Genomic DNA, 21,553 nt, shown 5'->3' on the forward strand with positions numbered 1-21,553 from the left:
AAGTAAAGCGTGTTATTTTTAACTAGACAGTCTCTTATGATACTGAAGACTTGATTTTGTAACACTGGTAAGCCTTTGAACTTTTTTGTCAGTGAACCTGGGCGGAGTGGTGGTTTTAGCACAAAACAAGCTGAAACTGTTTTGAAATTATTCATGTGTAAGAATCAAGCCTATTTCTCAAAAGCAGAGAGCAACCAATCATTTAGGGAGAGTTCAGATTACCTGGACCTGGCGGAGGACCCGATATAGGTAGATCACAGGAGAAGCTGTAGGAGAGACATGCTATCCAGGGATCCCCATTGCTCTCACCTATACCACTGTGGGTCTGCTAATCCTAAGCAGCCTGCTTGGCCACTATTTTTATTACTTGCAGTTCTGCATTCCTATACTAGGTCAGAACTGCTGGGTCAATCAGTTATAGGAGCCCAACCTTACAAGGTGTGCCTTTCAAATCAATGAAGAACACAAAGGTTTATCACCCTGGGAAAGGGTATGAATTGTGAGGTGTGACCAGGAATGCCCGGGGGCCATTGACTGATGCATAAACTTTCTCCCGACCTATATATCATAAGGTATGACCAGGAATGCCTGGGGTGCTGTTGACTGATATATAACAAGGGACCCCAGAAGCTGATCAGTGAAATGTCTTACTGATAAGATTGGAACCGTGGTAGGGAGTCTGGGGTATGTTTTCGATTACAACACTTGGTCATCAAGCAGATAAGAATTATCTGGTAAGCAGGCTCATGTCCTGCTGAAGCCCTAGATGACATAAGCACATTTTTTAGTTCCATGCATCTTTTTCTCCCACCCTATGTAACTGATGTTGTATGAATAGTCTATCAATGAAAAGGTCAGTATCTTGCTTGTTGAGCATCATCCTGCATTGTGTAGTCTGCTCCATGTCTCCTGTTTTTCAGTGTGGTGGTGCCAAAGCAACATACTATGAGATTGAAGATCCTGATATTAAGGAAATGTGGCCATCCCTATACCCTCAGCATGATGGACACATAACTGTTGCACATTGCTTTCATCTCTGTATCTCAACACTTAGTTTGTAGAGACAGGTCAATAGTCAGTGAGTGTCCAAGAGCATTTTATGATATGAGTAAATACAGAAACACTTAGATCAATGCCAGTACAGTTTATTGGAGTTAGGTTCATTTAGCAAGCTAGCATTTAACACCTTTTTGTTTTTCACTCTTAATAGTTCTTGAAAGCATTTTTACTTTTCTTGAAGACTTATTTTGATATTTTTCCTTATTACATCCCACTCATTTTTGGTATGAGAATTCACACTCACAGCTTTTATGATGTAATATTAACACTTAACCTCTCTTAATACTCTTGAAATTGTGTGTTCCCATTTCTACAGTCCAGTGGAGTTTGATTTAAAATTTCAGACATAGAGTATTTAAGTCTATATACTACTCATGACAAAGTGAGAATTGTTTTCCCAGAAAATCTAAAATTACTATTAACTGGGCTCAAAATTTTAACAGGAGGTGAGATATTTACAACTGCTTCTTCTAATGGTCTTGGGGAAACAACCATTTAGAAAGGTTGCATGTTTAAGTAGTATCAATCTAGTAAATTACAGGCTGTTGTGGGCAGGGGAGGGGAGAAAGCAAAAGACGCCATGCTCCAATGAGGCATTCATCCACATGTCTAGATTCATTCCACATTTAAATATTTAGAATTTTCAGTAGCCTGGGAATATAGAAAAATTTATTACATTAAAGTAGGCTTTAGATATTTGACATGTAGCTGATATTTTCATAGTGTGAGAAATATCAAGCTGACATTATGCTGTCTCTGTGATGATTACTTCCAAATGTCAGAGAGCAGAAACTTATTCATTGGACTTCAGGGCCTTAGGATAGTGTCAATTTAAAAGACATTCACATCGACTTCTTTTTTTATTTAAACATGCTAAATGGAGTATGAAAATGGAGTATGCAGTCTAAGAAATCAACAGAGAAAAGGAAGAGCAAAGAAGAGACCTATTGACAAGAAAATTTTAAATAGATTGTTGTACTCTTTACATCAATTTCACAGACACCTTACTGACAGCAGACTTCAGTGACTGCTTCCTAATATTTCTGACAGCTGTAGTCTTATTGTTCACATTATTTCACTTATTTTACTCATAGGGGGCTAGGAGGAAGGTAAGAGCACCATACCTAGCATAGAATCTGCACACACACCTCTAGCATAGGCTGCATGCACACACTATATGACAAATGATTTGTTGTGTTTTTTTTTAAATAAAACTCTTGCTTTGAACTGAGATTCTACCCTGATGATGCACAATGAACGCTGGACATTGAAACCATCAGAAATTAACCAAAGAAGCCAGGATGTTCCAAGGTCAAGATAATAGGGAAGCTGATAACAAACTCTAGGGGCTGAACTTGATGTTCAAGAACATTACTAAGAACATTACTACTATGATGGTGTTATAGGACAGAGAGAGGGGCAGCCCAAACCCCGCAAACCTGCCTATTACAATGGGTTGTTCTGATAAACTGATTCAACTGTGATGGGCTGTTATGATGGGCTATTTTCTTATGACTAACTGTTCTTTGTGTAATTCATTATAAAAAGGCCAGCTAGAGATGAGATGCCAGCATGTTCTTTTCAGGCTGTTATGCCCACTGTTCTCTCAGATCAATGGCCAGCAATCTGAAAAATAAAAGTACTTATAAATTCAATTCTTGTCTCTGTTTATTGGCTTTTGGTAGTGACAGGCAGCAGAACTCAGGTCTTAGGAAGTTAAAAATAAGATGAAAAGGGGGCCTCCCTGGTTGCGCAAGGGTTAGAACGCAACCTATGAAGCAATCCGCAGCCACTGCAGCATGAGTTCAATCCCTGGACAGGGAGCTACAAGACTCTGTCTCTGGTGAATCCTCTCAACTACCATACTCTGGCCTATACCCCAGTTCTTGTATACAAAAATAAATAAAAATAAGATGAAAAGGGCAAAAAATAAAAAAACAAGATATGAACTATTTGATTTTTTAGATTGTTAAATAAGTAAATTAATATTTTGTCACTGTCTTTAATACTAACATTAGATTTCAAATTAAAATCAAACAACATAGTGATATTTTAAATTAAAAATGTATTCTTTTGTTCACCAAACTCCTTAGCAGCTAATTATGAACCTATTGAACTGCAACTATTTTGGAAATAACTCAAATGAATTTTTTTGTTAAACAAATTGGCCACATCAGAGATAATTATGAGTTTAAATAAAGCTTTGTCTTTCCAATTATGTGCATAGCAGTGCTCTTAATTACTTGGGGTCACAGAAATCCCATGGCATCCTCTGAAAAGTATTTCTCCTGCAGTTCATCTTGCTAACTTCCTTCCTGTTCTCAGAAGTCAGTATCTTCTCCTTTTTAAAGCAACTGTGGGAATGAAGCTGATATGGTAACAAGGGTAGGTCTTTTAAAATCAGGCTTCTGTGTGTTGACTTGTGTAGGTCAATGACAGGAGTCCTCTGCAGTCATCTAAATTACCTGATTTATCTCACAGTGTTATTTGTGATACAAACAAAAGTGGGACTGCAAAGAGCTGACTTGTGGGGGTTGCAAAATTTTAAGTTGCTACTTGAGAATCAAAATGTCATGCCAAACAAGCTGACAGACCCAACTATTTCAGAGAATCCGTGTATCTTGTTCACTAAGTCAAAGAGGAAAGACATGATTGATAATTCTGCTAGTGGTACTGTTCAAACTGGTACTATAAATTCTGAGCTGAAAGAGTATCATTTCATTATTAAGCTTCAGGCATCGCATTATTTTGTGTGCATAGACTATCACAGAAGAACACGGAAACGCCAGCGTTTGCTAAGCTTTGACCTCTTGATTGTACTCACAAAGGTCAAGGAGTTCCCCTGGTCGGTTTCAGCAGGGCTGTCCTGTGAAGACAGGACACAGATGGGAAACATTATGAGTTGCTTCAGCCCCTTGGTGCACAGCTCCCCCCAAGGTCTTGTGCCATCCCAGGGACAGTCTCAGAAGGCCAAACTGGCATGTCCAAGCCTCCTTCTTGCACACGTTGAAAAAGGGGTCCTGGAAATCTGATGTAGGTCCATATTCCAGGGCCTTAACCTGGTTCCCCAGACAGGCTGGCTAACAGCCCTGGGAGGGCGGAGAATCCTACCTGTTGTGTTAACTGCATACCTGTTGTGTTAACTGCTTACCTGTTGTGTTAACTGCATATCTGTTGTGTTAACTGCATATCCCCAACATCTAGCTCAATTCTTAGCTCTACAAGGCTAACTTCTTCTGGTCACTTCCAGGCTTGTGTTTGTGCTTTTTCCTTTCTAACCGCCAACTTGCTCTTGCCCTGTCTGTCCCCCATCCCAGCAGCACAGCCCCCTGTGAACACGAAGGACGGGTGTTCACCGCCAGAGGGGCCGGGTTTTGCTGGAGGGGCCCCCTCTTCAGGACAGAGCGCGTGAGCCGCAGGTCGCCTCTGGCAGAGAGAGGCCTCGTCCTGGGTCACTGAGCCCCAGCATCCTGAGAAAATTGAGACTCGCGCCTGCAACTAGCAATTAGCAACTTCAGGCGGGGCTTCTAGAGCCGCTCGCTCCCGGCCAGCGCGTCTGCGGAGCTGCGGGGCGCCCCCTGGTGGCCGCCGGGGCGCACTGCCCAGCGCCCGGGCAGGCGCCGGCAGCGGAAGGGGAGGTGCCGAGCAGGGGGGCCGGGGGCCGCGTGGCCATGGAGGAGCCGGCGCGGGAGGAGCTCTCGGCCCTGGCCGCGATTTTCTGCGGGCCGAATGAGTGGGAGGTGCTGAGCCGCTCAGGTGACTACCTCGGTGCTGGAGGGGCCAAGGAGTCCCCCCCCCACCACCACCCTGGCCTCTGCCCCGGGGCCCATACTCGGGGTTCGGGCTGGTGCAATGTTGGGGAGACGCGCAGGAGGAGTGGTGCTGGCGCAGGCGGGGTGAAGCGACCCCCGAACACCGAGTGGTGTTGCCCCTGCTCCCTGATCTGCAGGGGGTGGGGTATGGAATGCCCCAGCCCTTGGGGCTCGCCGGCGGGTCCCGCCCTGCTGCACCCCGCGGCCCATCCTGCTCCCCTCGGCCCCCCACGGGCCGACCAGCTCCCTTTGTGCGGCAGCGGTGCCCTCCTCCTGGGAAGCTCCCTCCACCATCTCCCTGAGCACCGCTAACCGCTGCTCCCACTTCAGATCTCACCCTGAAAGAGAACTGCTAAGAAAAAGAAATCTTTCCCTGTTAAAGAGTCATAGACCTGGAAATGTAAAGTAAATAATAAGTTTGCATCCTTAATAAGTGTATCTAAATAAGGTCTGGCAGCCTGCGAGGCTGATTGAGCTTCCAGGCCATCCTGGAAGATCTGTATCCGTCCCCTTTTCCTGTGTCAAGAATTTGTATGTTAACTAACCAGCTTTATCAATGTAAAGTGGTTGTGTATAAAAGAAACCCTTTTATACAGACCTTATGGGACTACCCAGGTCTGAGACCTCATGCATGAGTAATAAAGCTTTCCTGACCTCACCATTCCTAAAGTACCGCTTGTTCTTCCCCTGCCTGGGTAAAAGGCTAGAATTTATTTCTGCAACAACCCTAGAGAGAGGTCTACCCCGACACCCTAGTTTTAATACTGCTGCCCCACAAGCTAGCACTATTCCTTACATCCTTCATAGCGCTCACCGCGGGGCTTTGGGTGTCTCAAGTTGAAGAGCAGAGACCCTGTTTTGTAATCACAAAACTCCAGCACCTAGAACGGCCACCTGGTAGGTAGCCAGTAAATGTTTGCTGAATGAATTTCAGAATATCCCCCAGTGCAGTCTGCACCTTGTGATGCTTTTCTATTTCACTGCAAGGTGATGACCAGTTACAGGCACTTGGGGGTGTATTAATCATTTAGCCCACATTTGAGTCCATGCAAACACCAGTAGTTTCGCAGCCATGGCCTCTAGGGCTATAGTCAGAAATGTTATTTTGACTATTTCCTCCCTGCCCCTTCTTTTTATTGAGGTAACACTAGTTTACAACACTATAGCTTTGTACACTTTCGCACCGCAGCAACTGTATATATCACCCCACGCCCAGCACCACGTGTGTGTCCAAGCTCCCTGCACCACAAGCCAGCTCCCCCTCTTCAAACTCCCTCCCCTTCCTTTGCTTTGCTACCCCGCCCTTCTGTGGTCAGAGTCTGAGGGTTTGTTTTTACTTTGGTTCTTCCATTGGTGTCCCCCCCCCCCCTTATATTCCACCAATGAGTGAAATCACATGGTATATTTTTGCCTGGTTTATTTCCACTTAGCATAATCCTCTCAGGGTCCATTCATGGCATCTCAAAAAAGGTTCCATCTTTTTTTTCTGCCCCAGTTGTGTTCTGCTTGTTTATATATCACATGGTAACCATCCATTCCCTGGGTGGTTTCCCTGTCTTGGCTCTTGTGAACAGTGCTGCAGTGAGCATAGGGGTGCATATATCTTTTCAAATTAGTGTTTCCATATTCTTCAGGTAAATACCCAGAAGTGGGATTACCGGATCATATGGTAGTTCTATTTTTAAGTTTTTAAGAAACTCTATACTGGTTTCCATAGTGACTGCACCAATTTACATTCCCACCGACTGTGCAATTGGGTTTCTATTTTTCTCTACTCTGCTAGCCCTGGACTTTTTGATAACCCTAACTCTAACCCTAACTTTTTTTGATAATCGCCATTCTAATCTGTGTGAGGTGTAACACTGAGGCTTTGACATGCATTTCGCTAATGAAATGCCTGTTGGCCATCCGTGTGTCTTCGGGGAAATATCTCTTGGCTGCTTTTGATCATAGCTAAGACTTATTCTGTCCCTGACTGGTGGCTTCTATTAGGTAAAAAAAAAAAAGTTACATTTTATGAAAAAATGCAGTGATGCAGATAATTTTCAGTTTTTAGTTAGCTTTCAAATACCTTATGCAAATTTTTTGGCATGCGATTTAGCCTTCTGTTATGTTTCAGCTACTATTAAAATAATCTTTCTGACCATAAATTGGTTGACCTTTAAGGAGGTAGTGGAAAATGTGCTGGATGTTGTGAGCAAGCCATCTAGAAGTAAGATGGTTTCCGGGTGTCCTTGTGGTGTGTTTCACCCTGATCAGGGCTGGCACTTTCTGGAATCTCCCCATGTTCATCAAACACCTTTGTTCCAGGGACTGAGAACCAGTTAATGGAATGGAACTGTTGCCTTTTTAGTGCCTAGACTGTCTGGTACCTTTTTTGAAGCCATTGTTTAAAATCCGTATGAAAGGATTGATTCACTTTTAGTGTTTTCTTGTCACCCCTTTTTTGATTGGATAGCATCCCTAATGATTCATCTTGCTGGCTGTCTCCCTCCCTTTCTTTATTGCTAATTATTACTTCTGCCTGAGGCAAGCTATTTGAAGAGTTCATCAATTTCCCCCGATTCCTTTATTATGGGTCAGCTGAGAATGTCTGGGAAAAAAAACGAAACTGTTATCCCGTAACACCTTAAAGAGGACAGGGTGTGTAATGGTTTGCGTTAGGAGTACCTGGCTGAGGGTAAGATGATGCTGACAGATCAGAGAAAACCCAAAAAGTAAGCACAGAAAGAGAACAGTTTCTTAATATCAAGAACGCTGTGGACCCTTTATCTGCTGTTAAATTGAGCATGACTTTCAAGCCATGCCTCCTAATTAATTTAATTCAGTGTTTTGGCATCAATAAGTAATTGAATTATAAAAGAATTCATTGTAACAACTTAGGACATGTTGTTGCTGAAAGGTTCATTGGAGAATAGAGCAATTTAGTGATTGAAGTGGGAGTGTTTGATGTTCACAACTAAGAAATAAGGATAAGGTGAGGACTTTAACAGGCCACAATAAATACACAGTGACTGCTGGCTTCTACTCTCAAGGTCACTGTGAGCATAGGTTGGCGAATGTAAACTTGACATTCTGGACATCAGCTCCTTCCTGGCCTTCCCCAAACAAAGAAGCTTCTTCCCGTTGTCCCTGGAGTCAGGAGAACATTGTGGTGAGATTGCACTTTGGTGATGAGATGGCCCAGGGAGGCTCAGGCTGCTCACCCAAATGTCAGCATGAAGGCCATGAATAACTGGATTATTCCAGTTAGCTGGGTTATTTTGTGCTGAGAATTTCTGTACATTTTGTTCTCCTTGTAATGGTAGCAAGTTCACAGTAAGAGACATCATGGGCAGTTGTCTTTTATGGGTACAACTTATATAAGCTCCAACCCCCAACCCTGGTAGATCAAATAAGGGGTATCCATGCAGTATAGTTAGTCCAGGTGCCAAGGTGAACAGCGTCATCTACCATGTACCTGCTACTTTAAGTGCATCTTGCTTGATGACAGGTATTCTCAGCTCTCAGCTTTATTTTGCAGAGAAGATAGTGGATGCCCAGGCTGGTCAAGTAGCCGGCAGGCTCCCGAGTGTAGGAACCCTCTTGCATGTTTCGCTCCTTAACAGAGATGGGGCTACTTCATCAGGAGAGCAGCTCTTAGAAGCCAGGATTAAAGCTTGTCCAGAAAGAAAGCCAAAATGAGCACCCAGCAAAACAGACATGCCCAGGAGCCAACTTAACCTTCATAATATCTGAGTGTGTGTGCACCTGGGAGGTAGATGTGATTGGTGTTGTTTTAAATCTTTGTTTCCTGTTGAGGAAATTGAGGGTCACAGAGATTTTAGGGCTTTAGTTGATGCTCCTTTTATGTGGAGTTGTATTTCTGGAAATTATCTCACAGATCAAAAAGTAGTAAGATGGTAGGTGGGTAAGACCCAATATCATATACTACATTTGCTGAGTGGCTTGAGAGGGGAATTTTGTATTCTGCTGACACTAATGTTCAGATGGGATTGGGCCCTCTTGCAAAATGAATCATGACTGTCACCACTGACCCCTCTGAATCTGCTCAGCTATGTCTGCTAGTGATTGTCAGTGCCGAGCCCACCTCTGTAAAACCAATTCAGCCTTGAACTTCACTTCTAAAGGCTGGGATTGCCACTTTTAGCTTCCCTTAATTTTAGTTTTTTTTTTTTTTTTTCCTCTTCTAACCACATTTTAATCATAAAAATCTAGCCGTAACAGAGAGGCAAGCTCTAGTGTCTGCATACATGTGGTGAGTTGCCTGGGAGCAAGAAGAAAATCTATGCACTGAACTCTGAGGAGGTTTGCAGAGATTCTTGGTAGGTTCCGTGAGGACTCTTACTCTGAGCCTATATAAAAATGACGAAAGAAAAAATATATATGGAAAGTCAGTTGCATTAAATGATTTCATTTTTTCATTTTTATTTTTTTAGATTTATTTTTATTTATACATACAAGTACCAGAGTATAGGCCAGAAGTGCAGGGGGTGAGACAGAGTGGGGACCAGAAAAGGTGGGTCTACTGAAATACACTGCTGAGGGGAGCAGCGGGCGAGACAGGAGAGCTCTGCTGTGCCATGTGGATCACCTCCCTGGCCGGGATCAGAACTCTTGCTGCAGTGGCTGCCCACAGCTTGATAGCACTGAGACTTTAACCCCTGTGCCACCAGGGAGGCCCTATAATTGATCTCTTAATGAACTCTAAATGAATCTTCAAGACCTCATTCTCAAATTTTGTTTGTATTTTAGTATCTTCTATTTTGGGACAGTAATTGAATTTGTATAGTGTGCAACTATAAGGTGAAACTTTAAAAATAACTGTGGAATTAGGGGCTCATTTCTCTAGTTTGATTTCTCTAGTTTGTTATTTGGAGTATGGATGGAATATAGTTTCATGTGTTTGTAAGGAAGAATCAAGTTTGAAACCTATTACAGTTTGTGTTTTGGTTGTGAAACTTACCAGTTTCATTGATAAAGCAGAGTAACTTACTAAACTGGACAAAACAACTAGGGCCTTTTGAAAACAAAACAATAGGATGCCCTCCCTGTAGATGAGCATGTAGGAGCTCCTTACTGCCATTATCAGGAATATGTGTATGAGACCAGAGCTGCATCTTAGTAATGTCTTTAGAATTTTTGAAGACAGTCCTGGAATTTTGGAAAATCTTATTTTTCTAGGGCAGGCTTAAGCTTTCTAGGACATAGACATTATTAAGAATGAGAAATTTGTGAGTTAAACTTAATAAGCAGAGTTTGGGGGAGGGCAAGGCGGGGCAGATTCCCATTACCCTTAGACCACTTATTTTTCCATTAACTGTTCTGATTCTACACTGTGCATCTTAAAGCAGATAGTAGCAGTTTTTTTGTTCTTCTTTTTTCATTGGAAAGAAAGTGCATGTGCTTGGTATGAAAAATTCTGAGGTGAAAGGGAGCCAATTTAATCGCATGTATAAACGAAGGCAGATGAGAAACGGTAGGGTAATATACATACTTCTATGGTTCTAGGAGAAAAAGAGTTTTTAAAAGAATGTGCAGTTTTATTACCACATGAAGTATCAGCAGAATGGGCTTTGTTATCAGGCTTTTCTTTCTTGCACAAGTGGTATCACTTTGTGTGGTTGTAGTTTGCAACTTCAGTGTGCATGTGTGTGGGTGGGAGCAGGGCACCACCCCCAAGACCTAAACTAGCCAGGCTCTTAATCCTTTCCAATTCTTAAAGGAGTTAAAACAGGTTTTCTTCTAAATGTGTAATTAATAATAGCACAATTGTGTAAGGCAAAAGTCAGGATTTTCTCCCCTTGCTTTTCTAGAGAGTGTCCCTCCAAGTCAGAGGGCAGAGATGTTTCCAAACCAACCTCATCTTGCTATTGAGGACCAGAAATCACAGAGAACACTGGACATTGGTTAGGGTTTGAGTGGCCAGCTCACTCACCTTTGGAGACTTCTCCCCAGGCCGTTGTTCCATCCTCTACCCGGGGAGGAATAGGTGGGTGTGTATATGGCAGAAGTTGGCGAACACTGAGTTTCGGGGTTTGGATCACATGAATTCTTGCTTGAGGGAGAGAGCTTGCTTTGGGGGCACAGACACTGTAGTAGTGTCCTGTGGCTCTGTGACAAAATGCCAAATGTGGTGGCTTAAAATAACATGTTTTTATTCTTTTATAGTTCTGGAGGTCGTTGGAAACCTGAAATCTGTTTTAGGTGCCGAAATCGCATCGTCAGCAGAGAACGATCCCTTTGGGTGCCCACGGGAGAATCCATTCTCTTGCCTTCCCCAGTTTCTAGAACTGCATTCCTTGCAGCCCTGTGCTCAAGGTTCTTCTCCATCTTCAAAGTCGGTGTGTGGCATCTTGCTTCACGTATTCCTTTGCCTTCTTCTATAACAAACTCCCCCTGTGCCTCTCTCTCAGAGGGGCACTTGTGATTACACTGAGGTCTGAACTGGGTAATTCAGGCTAACTGCCCCATTTCAGGGTTCTTAACTGAATGGCATCCTCAGAGGCCTATTCTCATCTAAAATCACATCCACAGGTTCTCAGCCCTGGGGCTTAGACATCTTTAGACCATTATTTAGGCTACCACAGGTACCAAGGGTTTTTGTACTTGTGACACCCTTGATTACAAACTAGTACATCATTGTCAGAGTTGATAGCTGTAAAATTTAAAAGTTTCTTGTAACCTGTTGTTTTTCTCATTGTTGTCTAAAAAAGAGTAGACATATTCCAGAGCTGAAGAAAATAGTTAATTCCACCACAATAATTCTGGGTATGAATAGTCTACAAAAAAGAAGTACCATAGAAATAATTAGAAAGGGGGTCTCCCTGGTGGCACAAGGGATTAAGTCTCAACATTTGAAACTATTGGCAGCTACTGCAGCACGAGTTCTATCCCTAGCCAGGGAGCTGACCCACATGGCACAGCAGACCTCTCCTGTCTCGCCTGCTGCTCCCCGCAGTGGTGTATTTCAGTCAGTCTGCCTGTTCTGCTCCCCACTCTGTCTCTGGTGAATCCTCTTGCCTACTGCACCTCTGGCCTTTACCCCAGTTCTTATATGCATAAATAAATAAATCTTTTAAAAAAAGGTAATAATTAGAAAGGCCTTAGAGAAGTGTTTTGGAGGTTGCACAGAAATCCCTGTAGGCAGAAAGTAGAATGAAGGATCTCATTGGCAGTTAGGATAGCAAGAGCAAGGCCCAGAGATCAGAAGCCAGAGATGGTATTCAGGGCATGGCATGGTTGGATAGCTGGAGGGAGGAGAGATGGTGGTGTGGTGGACTACTCAGGCTGCTTGGTTGAGGACCTTGTCATTTGCTTATCAGCCTGGTAGTGGCCCAGGGTAATGTGTAGGGTGAATGAGTTAAAAATCAGGCTTTTTTATGCCCACCACCACTAGCCTTTATGGCTGGCATCTGCAGTCTGGCATGCTTCCCATAGTTATGGGCAGTCTGAGCCCAAAGAGCACAGGTGTGCTCATGTGTAAATGTGGACACCTGTGTGTGCTGAAGGCAGGGATAAAAGGGTGGCGTCACTCTGAGGCAAGGAGGGGCTCAAGTTGTGTCTCCTTGCCTGGACTGTTTGCCTGATTCAGTGTCAAAAGCCTGTAAAATCCACAAAAGACTCCAACATTCTCTTTAGCTCTGCAAGAACTGATGTGTGATGTGGGGAGAGGCAGGTAGTAAAGAGATCAACACCGCAGAAACCATAGAAAGTAATTAGGAGGGTGGTGGTATGAAATGATAGGAGAGGGATTCTGGAGAATTTGTGGTGGAACTTTGGCAGTTGAAGATTAGTTTGAAGCAGAGAGGAGAAGAAAAGAGTCAAGGTGACTTTAAGATTTTACACCTGGATAATGAACTAGAAGTTTTTCACAGAATTGTGCTTTAAAGAATGTCTGTGCATCGAGGGGGTTAGGAGAAGACAAAGTCATAAAAGAATGATGATAATTGAATGCCTTTATTGAAATTCTTGCTCCTTTTTTGATGAACATTGAAGAGGAAACTATAGCTTATGATGAGAAGGTGACTTTGTACAGATTTAAACTTAAATTTTTAATGTAATCTTTGGTTTGCTTGACCCATTTTATTTGTTCATTATGCCTTGTTGTCTCTGAAATGTACGCATTTTCCAACATTTGTTATATTTGTGAGAAGACTAAAAGTTTGTATAATACTTGACAAAAGAATTAAAATAGTTCTCTCATGGAAGGAAGGAAGGAAGGAAGGAAGGAAGGAAGGAAGGAAGGAAGGAAGGATGGAAGGAAGGAAAAGAATGGTGAGTGATATAGGAAAAAAAATCCCAGGACAATGGGCTGCCTGGGAGGTCAGGAAAGATAGAATTTCGAGATTGGTTCAGTAGTCTTGGGTACTGTGGAAGGTTAGGGCAGGATACAGGAATGAACATGTTTGGGTCACCCTCAGCTTGATGATTTGCTTAGAATGCACAGGAATCAGAAAAACTGGTATTCTTGTGGCCGTAGTTTATTACAAAAGGACACTTGAAATCAGCAAAGAAAAGATGAGGGGAGTAAAGCCCAAGAGAAACAGGTGCAGGCTTTCTAGTGTCTGTTTGCAGGGTCGTCGCAAATATGCCTAATTCTCTCAACTCCATGTGTGTTAACACGTGAGAGGTGTTAGCAACAAGAGAAGTCCACTGGGACCCTAGTATCCAGAGTTGTTATTGAGGGGTCAGTCACAAAGACATGCAGCGCCTGCATGAATGACCTCAGCTCCTCAGCCCCCAGAGTAAGAAGATTCAACTTGGTATACGCTGTTTGATCAAACTGGTACTCTGTGGCCCAAGGTCTGGGGCATAGGACAAAAATTACCAGGCAGAATATCCCAAGGGTTCAGATCTCATCTCTCAGGAACCAGCCAAGGGCCAGTCCTGAAGTTAGGCCTTTGGAGGGAGTGTGCAGGAGTTGAGTCACCCAGGCCTGCTGACTTAACAGTATTCTTGCTCAGAGGCTGTGCAGAGATCCCTGGGAATGTTTGAGGAGCTTAAGCCACAGGTAATGGCAGAAGAAGCCAGAGTGCATGTAGTTATAGGGAATCTACTCTATAAAAGTGATACAGGTGGTGAGAATCATATTTCAGGAAGATTGAAAATGTGGCTTCAGAGAATGAGTAGTTAACTTTTTTAAAGCAAGAAGACAAATCTTTTGAAAGTAGCAGAGAAGCAGATGTTGGAGGGATAGAAAATGCAAGCACAAGAGAAGTGATAATGATTGGGACCATGTCCTGCAGATGGCAGGGGTTGTTGTGAAAGGGAAGGAGGTACTCTCTCAGGGAGAGAGTGAAAAGAAAAGAGCGAGATGGTGAGAAAACACGCATATATTACTGGGTGGTCAAGCAGCGTCTGAGCAGCAGTGATGGCAGAGTCAGCCGGTCAGTGAGCCCAAGTGGATAAGGAGAATTTACTGCTAACTGCACAGCAGGCAGCTTATGCTTCACGTTCACATTGGTACCCCTTGTCCCCTAAATCACAAGGGGCTGTTGTGGAGGTGAGCCCACGGGGATACCGAGCACACAGTGGGTCTTCTTCACATCTGAGGAATGCCAGGCTTAGCATCCACCCAATTTTATAAGGGGTTGTTAAGAGTCCTGCCCAACCTTTGTCCTAAAGGGGTATGTTATCTTAATTCCAGGTTTCCTCTGCTATCTGAAAGTGTTCCTATGAAATCTTTCCAAAGTTGAGGTGTAAAGTGAAGAAACAATTGCCAGAATGTATATGAAAAAATTTTTCAGCATTCCCAGACCTCCAAAATAACCTGCCAAATCACAGTAAAATCTAAAATAACACTAGTATATCGTCAAAGCTGGAGTCTGATGAACATACAACCTGTGGAAAGGAGTTGCTGGGGAGGGGTGCTGCTCTCTGCTCGGGTGAGCGCTGCTTTTGGAGCAGCTGCTGCAAAGCCAATGCCAGTGCTATTTTAGCCTTTTGTCATGAAAGTGAAAATCCTCAGATTTCTTTTGGTTATGGAAAACACGTACTAATGTAGATTTTTCATAAAAGTAGGTGGGTTAATGCAAACTTTTGAAACCAGTGGTTTGGAAACACATCTGTCCTTTGACTGTTAGGAGTGCCATGTAAACGTCTGTTAACAGAGCTACCCATGCCTTTATCTCAGGAGATATTCAGAAGTGCTGTTCTTGTGGAGAATTACCTCCATGGAGGTGATGTGACTATAAAATACAATGTTTGTATAATCATGTGTATGTTTGTAAATAGCTTATACCTATATACACATAGATATACACAAGTGTATGTATATATAAATAGATGTGTGTACATGTGTATGTGTGTATTTTCTCTCTCTCCTGTGGGAAGAAGATAAGCTACAGTCCGGAGAAAAATATCTGCAAATCATATACCTGATAAAACAACTTGTATCCATGGCCTCCCTGGTGGTGCAGAGGTTAAGTCACAGTGTTATCAAGCTAGTACCAGCCACTGCAGCATGAGTTCGATTCCCAGACCAGGGAGCTTACCCACATGGTGCAGCAGACCTTTCCTTTCTTGCCTGCTGCTACCTTCAGCACTCTGGTCTACAACCCAGTTCTTGTATGTATAAATAAATGAATCTTTAAAATAAACAAAACAAACAAATAAAAAGCTTGTATCTAGAATTTATAAAGAACACTTCAAATCAATACAGCAAGACAAAGAATCCAATTGTTAAAATATAGGCAAAAGAGGGCCTCCCTGGTGGCGCAGCGGTTGAGCGCTGGGTTGCGAAGCTGTCCGCAACCTCTGCAGCACCGGTTCGATCCCCGGCTGCTCCCCGGCCACCGGAGGAGGGTCCCACATGGCGCGCAGACCTCTTCTGCCGCCCGCTGCTCCTCTCAGCAGTGTACTTTGGTCCTTCTGCCTGCTCTGCTCCGCTCCCCGCTCTGGCTCTGGTGAATTCTCTCATCCTCCTGCGCTTCTGACTGTACCCAGTGCTTGTATAAATAAATAAATAAATGTTTTTAAAAAATCATAAAAAAAAAATAGGCAAAAGATTTGAACAAATGGCGCTTATTGCAAATAAGCAAATAAGAAAATGAACATGGGATGATGCTCAACATCATTTATAAATGGGGAAATGCAAATTACAACCACAGTGAGAGTCCACTGCCTATTAGAATGTTCAAAATTAAAAAGACTGACTCTGCCATATCTGGTGAGGATATATAACAGAACTCTAATACACTGCTAGTGAGAATATAAAAATGGTACAAACACTTGGAAAAAGTTTACTATTTCCTAAAAATTTCAACATATATACCATATACCCCATATACATATAACATATAGAAGAGAAGCTGAAGAAGGTCACTTTGGATATGACCACACTTTCCTGTTATAAAACATTATATTGAGTCAATTTTGCCCATTGTTTTCCCTCAGGGACTAGTACTGTGCATTGGTTATAGTTAGTGCTCAGTGAATGTTTGTTGAATGATACATGAGTAAAGATCTTTAAATGTGTTTTCTCCTTAGAGAGAGAGTGGACTGCAAGATGATTTCTGGGGAGTTTATTCTGCCTAATAGTCATGTTGTTTGTAGGTCTGTTTGTGGCACCCATTTTTCATGCTGAAATGTACTGATCTAACTGCACACAGGAAGCCCATGTAATAATAGAATATCTTTTTAAAAGGATAAGAAGGGTTTTGAGAAACTGGTGATGGAATTGACAGGTTTGGAAAAATTTTCTTTGTTCAGTACACATTTTACTTATGTAAAACAAATTTGAACGGCATTACTTTAATGAGGTCTTTATAATGGTTACTGAGTGTGTTTTTGGGTGGTGTCTCAAAATAGTAGTGCTTTGCAGCTTGACACTGAAGAGTCTATTAAAGAAAAAGCAGTTGTGTAACAGATGTGTTTGGTCCTGTATAAATCAATGCCCGTAACAACAGCTTTTATATAAATGGAATCAGATGGCTAACAAGCCATTTTAATGTTCTGTTAGGTTCTTGAAAATGAGGATATCTTCAAGTTTCCATGGCTGAGGCTGTTGAGCAGCAATTCAGGTATGAAAATGAGTACGATTTGACTCCCTCTCTTGTGAAGGAGAATGAAACAAGGGCGTGTGGAGAAAAAAGTAGGGGTAGAGAGAGGCAAGTTAGCTTCAAAGAGATTCATCTGCACCCAGTTCTGTTCTACTCTGCTCTTCTGATCCGTGGGCCTCTGCCCCCTGCAGAATGAATCAGCCTGACGTTTTATCAACTTTTTGAAAAGTGGGGTGAAGTGGTGTGGAACACTTCAGAGGGGTGAAGTCGAGCAAATCTGAAAGCGAGCAGAGTGTTTCATCTCAGATGCTGTGCGTGCTGCCCCCTCCTCCTCCTAGAGCCAGAAACAGTTGAATTGATGACTGCCCAGTACTAATATATTTGAAGTTAAGAAAAAAACCTAGTCGAGGCTGTTACTGTATCATGCACGGTGACCAGTTTCCCTGCTAACCTACCACCCCCTGAGGCCCCAGTGTTTGCTCTGACTTGGACTTTCTGCAAATGACCTTCCTTGGATTTAGTGTCTGACTTTTTAAAATTAATGACTGATTTTATATTTACAAGCTACTGTTTCTTCGAATGTTCCTATGAGTTTTCTAGGGGTTTTTCAGAATTATCAATTAAGTCTGGGTAGAAAAAAATATTATGTCAAGAAGCCTTTCAGGTAACCTTAATAAAAAATGGGAGTGACAGCAAGTGTAAATGCCAGTGAAGCCCTGGGTGCTGATGTGCATGTATCCACAGATCTAAGTGTGTGGTTGAAGGAAATAACCCATAAATCTTGGCTCTCTCGGTACTGTGTTTCTTCGTAAAGTAACTCAGATTTACATGAAAAATATACTGACATTTGGAAAAAAAATTTTAACTTGTTAGTGTTCCATCAAATTGAATTATGTACAGCTAATCGTTATTTTTGGATGCCTTCCAGAGACAGATGGGACCGTGTTCAGAATTCTCACCAAAGCCACAGGACATTCAGATGTGGATATACCCATAGAACTAGTGTTCCATTTACCGGTCAATTACCCTTCCTGTCTACCTGGCCTCTCTATTCATTCTGAACACCTGACCAGGGCCCAGTGTGTGGCTGTGAAAGAGAAGTTACTTGAGCAAGCACAGAACCTTTTGTCGGAACCTATGGTTCATGAGCTGGTTCTCTGGCTCCAGCAGAATCTCAGACACCTCCTCGATCAACCAGAAACTCGAAATGGCAGTGAAAAGTGTGCTTTGGCAACCAACATGACTGAGGATGATGGATTGTGGATAACTCTTTTGCATTTAGATCACATGAGAGCGAAGACTAAATATGTCAGAACTGTGGAGAGGTGGGCTTCCGATTTAAAGCTGACAGGAAGACTGATGTTCATGGGTAAAATAATACTGATTTTACTGCAAGGAGACAGAAACAGCATCAAGGTGCCAAAAAGTTTAATGTTGAATATGAATTTGGTTATTTTCTACTAAAATGGTGTGTCTCTAAGTGTGTTTTATAATAACAGCGGGACAGATTAATCATTAGGATGTTTCTGCTTTCACTATCACCATGTTAATGGATCTTCATTTTCTTTAAGAAATGTTTTTAACTTCATATTACATTTACAAACTTGCAAAGCTTGAGAAATAGGATTATATTTTTAAAATCATGCCACTTAAAGGCGTAGGTTATAAAAACAATCACTCAGTATCTGAGTGTTTGTTTCTATAATTACTTTTGAGCATCAACTTGATGACTGTGCCTACAAGTTGGTACATAATTTATTTTTCTTTCCTTAGTTAGGCACAGCAAGATGTATATTTGTGGGTAGCCTGTAAAAATTTTAACTTTTTAGCAGTTAAAAATACATTCTGACACTTTAATTTAGTATCTACAGTCCTGGAAAGAGGAGCCGGTCCCTCTTAACCAGGACTTAGTGTTAGGAGAATCATTAGGGCTGTCAGCTGTCACCTCCTACCTGACTTTCGCTTTCCACCTGACTTGTCTCAGCAGCTGCTTTCAAAATCATCATCTTTTTCAGATTTTTCAGGTTCTCCTTCTAAACTCATCTAACCTGTTTTATGTGGAACCAGATGAAGAAAACTGGTTATTATATTTTAAATCTTAAAAGAGCTGCAAATCACTTACTGAGTTTTATGCTTTCAGATAGGTTGGGTCAGGAATAATTATAATTGCACTTCTTTAAGATGGATTTAGCTTGTACAACCTATAATCTTATAACGATGGGAAGAATAACAACCCAACTTTTGCACGATGGGCTTTTATCATAACACTAGTTTGGCATTTGGTTCACCAGGTTAGTGCTGGATTCTAGCATATAGATACAACAAATAATTCAAATTTAATACATATCCTAGATTGGATTCTGTCTAAGGAACCACATATTTTAAAGTGATTTATAGTATTTCTGTAAAATTTGATCCTTTTGGGTAAAATACTGACTGATAAAATGAATACAAAATTAATTTCCTTGCTCATATTTCCCCCCAAAGCCTCAGATTTTTCCTTGAGCAGCTATGGTATATTAGGCTAAGTGCAGCTGTTTTGCAGATGTTGTGATCCAGATTGGATCCATCAATTAATTAACACATTTATTCATATGACAGGAACGCTGCTAATGTAAAAAATTGTACTTTTTAAAGAGTTCTTCTTTTTAGCCATTGCTAAATTGTTATTTTATGTAAATATCTGTCACATTTTTCTAAGATTGTGTATCAGGATTGAGAATAACAGGTACATATTTATAGATGCCATCAATTTGGAGTGGTAAGTGCTGCGTGCCTGTTAACTCCATTCAGACACTGAAGTGGTACTAACAACAATGACAGTGGCAGGGACTGCTAAGTGTCCCACATGTGCCAGACACTCATCTAAGTGTTTTGTAGATATTAATTCATTTAATCATCGCCACCCCTCATCAGATAGGTGCTGTTACGAGACCCATTTAATGGAGTAGCTACTGAGCCACAGAGGGCTTAAGACACCAGGTAGGAATGAGGTCTAGTAGGCTGTCCAATTCAGATTTAAACTTGAGTAGTTTGATCATGTTGCTCTTTATTCCTGCATTCACCAGAGCATTATGCTACCAAGTTTGTAAAAACACTGTGTAACTCTCTTACTGCTTGATTCAGAAAGAGAGTACTCTCTAAGCATGCTGGTTTATGACTCCTTTAAAACCAAGACTTTGAGATTCAGAGTAAGATATGTGTTTAACACGCTGATTTATCATTTAGGAGTACCTGATTCTTCAGAAAACCTCCAAAGTAGATGTGGACTCAAGTGGAAAGAAATGCAAAGAGAAAATGATTAGTGTACTGTTTGAAACAAAAGTACAGACAGAACACAAAAGGTATAATTTAGTACTATTGCAGATGGAAAAGCAACTGAATCGATAATTATACTCTGACAAATCTAGGCATATTCATGAGTTTCTCTTGTATAATGCAGGTTTTTGGCATTTGAAGTCAAAGAGTATTCATCGTTGGATGAGTTACAAAAGGAATTTGAAACTGCAGGACTTAAGAAGCTTTTCACCGAATTTGTATTTGGACTGGTAAAATGAAATGGAAGACAAGAATCTTTGCATAAAATAGCGGTGTTTTTGTTGTTGTTTTGCATTGGGTTTTGGGAGTGGCTAATTGCAATACTCAAAAGGGAACAATTTTAAAGTTTCTTTAAAGCAAAATGATAGACATTATTCTAACTTCAGGAACAAAAGCCAATTCTGTTTATGGAATGTAAATAGTAAAAAATGCCTGTGTATTCTAATTTTTGCCAATAAAGGCTCGGTTTAAGAGATGGAACATTATTTGAATGGTGCATATAAAAAGGCGGTTGCAAGTGAACCCTTGTGTTTGTATAGAGGATTTGTTTGGAATGGTGCAATTTTCTGACTAATTTTCTTATAATTAAATGATTTTTAAGAGATTTGTTTTCATGTTTACTGTTTTCATGTTTACATTTTAGCATGTGATCACGATTTTCTCCTATTCAGCTTATTATGTCTAATGTTTTAAGTTGAACATTAAGAAAAATATAACACTGATTTCTTGTTGGAATCACATAAATTGTTAGTTTAAATACAAACCAAGGAAGTTCTATAGAACTTGATTTACAATTGCTTTCTTTGGGGTCCCAAAATAGCACGGAGCTTGCTAGCTATAGGACTAGAGAGTTGGTTTAAAATACAATTCGTTTTTGAAAAATGTGCCTTCTAGTTTTACAAGGGGAGAAATATTTCACACAAAATGAACTTGGCTTGATGGATGGAGGAAATTACATGGACTATTTTTTTATTTCTTATGAAATCTTTTAAGTGTGATAATCCTAAAGTATATTTATTATGACCTAAAGAGGAATAGAAACCGTATAATAAAAGCTTGCATTAAAATGGGTAATAAACATGTAACCAGGCATTCATGTCTGAGAAAGGATATTTGTGTGCATGAAGCTTCTGATATCATGTCTAAAACAAGGCATCGAGAAATGGAGAAAGGCCAAGCAAATCCCTCTCACTGCAATCTATGACGTGCACTGATGTCATGATAAAATCATAATTAGATTGGAGAGAAGTGAGGACATGCTGCCATACTCCAAGTAGCGATTCTTGGCAGCGCTGCACTGTGATCGAGGCAGTTCAACCCTGTTGTTCTCATTTTCTGGCACCGTTGTAAATACCTGTTGAT

At 41.5% G+C, this 21,553-nt stretch overlaps 1 protein-coding gene across 3 annotated transcripts; it reads left to right on the forward strand.

Annotated features, from left to right (window-relative positions):
- Nucleotides 1-4,711: 4,711 nt before the first annotated feature.
- Nucleotides 4,712-20,789, forward strand: RWDD3 (RWD domain containing 3). Of its 3 annotated transcripts, none has more exons than XM_037499725.2 (4): nucleotides 4,712-4,815; nucleotides 17,802-18,289; nucleotides 20,102-20,217; nucleotides 20,316-20,789. In XM_037499725.2, exons 1-4 carry the CDS (start codon nucleotides 4,731-4,733, stop codon nucleotides 20,428-20,430), a joined length of 804 nt encoding a protein of 267 aa, XP_037355622.1. In that variant the 5' UTR covers nucleotides 4,712-4,730; the 3' UTR covers nucleotides 20,431-20,789. The 3 variants fall into 3 exon arrangements, with proteins under 3 accessions (XP_037355622.1, XP_037355623.1, XP_037355621.1); XM_037499724.2 differs by lacking the exon at nucleotides 4,712-4,815 and adding an exon at nucleotides 10,160-11,215; XM_037499726.1 differs by lacking the exon at nucleotides 20,316-20,789 and having other exon boundaries at nucleotides 4,722-4,815; nucleotides 17,802-18,242; nucleotides 20,102-20,178.
- The last annotated feature ends 764 nt before the right edge of the window (nucleotides 20,790-21,553 follow it).

The sequence above is a fragment of the Talpa occidentalis genome, unplaced genomic scaffold, assembly GCF_014898055.3.
Source record: "Talpa occidentalis isolate TD23 unplaced genomic scaffold, MPIMG_talOcc4v2.1 talOcc4.9, whole genome shotgun sequence".
NCBI classification, from domain to species: Eukaryota; Metazoa; Chordata; class Mammalia; order Eulipotyphla; family Talpidae; genus Talpa; species Talpa occidentalis.

What these genes read in the sequence shown, in the direction of transcription:
- RWDD3 (XM_037499724.2), top strand. Translation starts at nt 11,023, where the DNA reads ATGTTTTTATTCTTTTATAGTTCTGGAGGTCGTTGGAAACCTGAAATC. An exon ending in CTTCTCCATCTTCAAAGTCG is followed by an intron (nt 11,216 to 17,801) that starts GTGTGTGGCATC and finishes GATGCCTTCCAG; the next exon opens with AGACAGATGGGACCGTGTTC. An exon ending in GTACAGACAGAACACAAAAG is followed by an intron (nt 20,218 to 20,315) that starts GTATAATTTAGT and finishes TGTATAATGCAG; the next exon opens with GTTTTTGGCATTTGAAGTCA.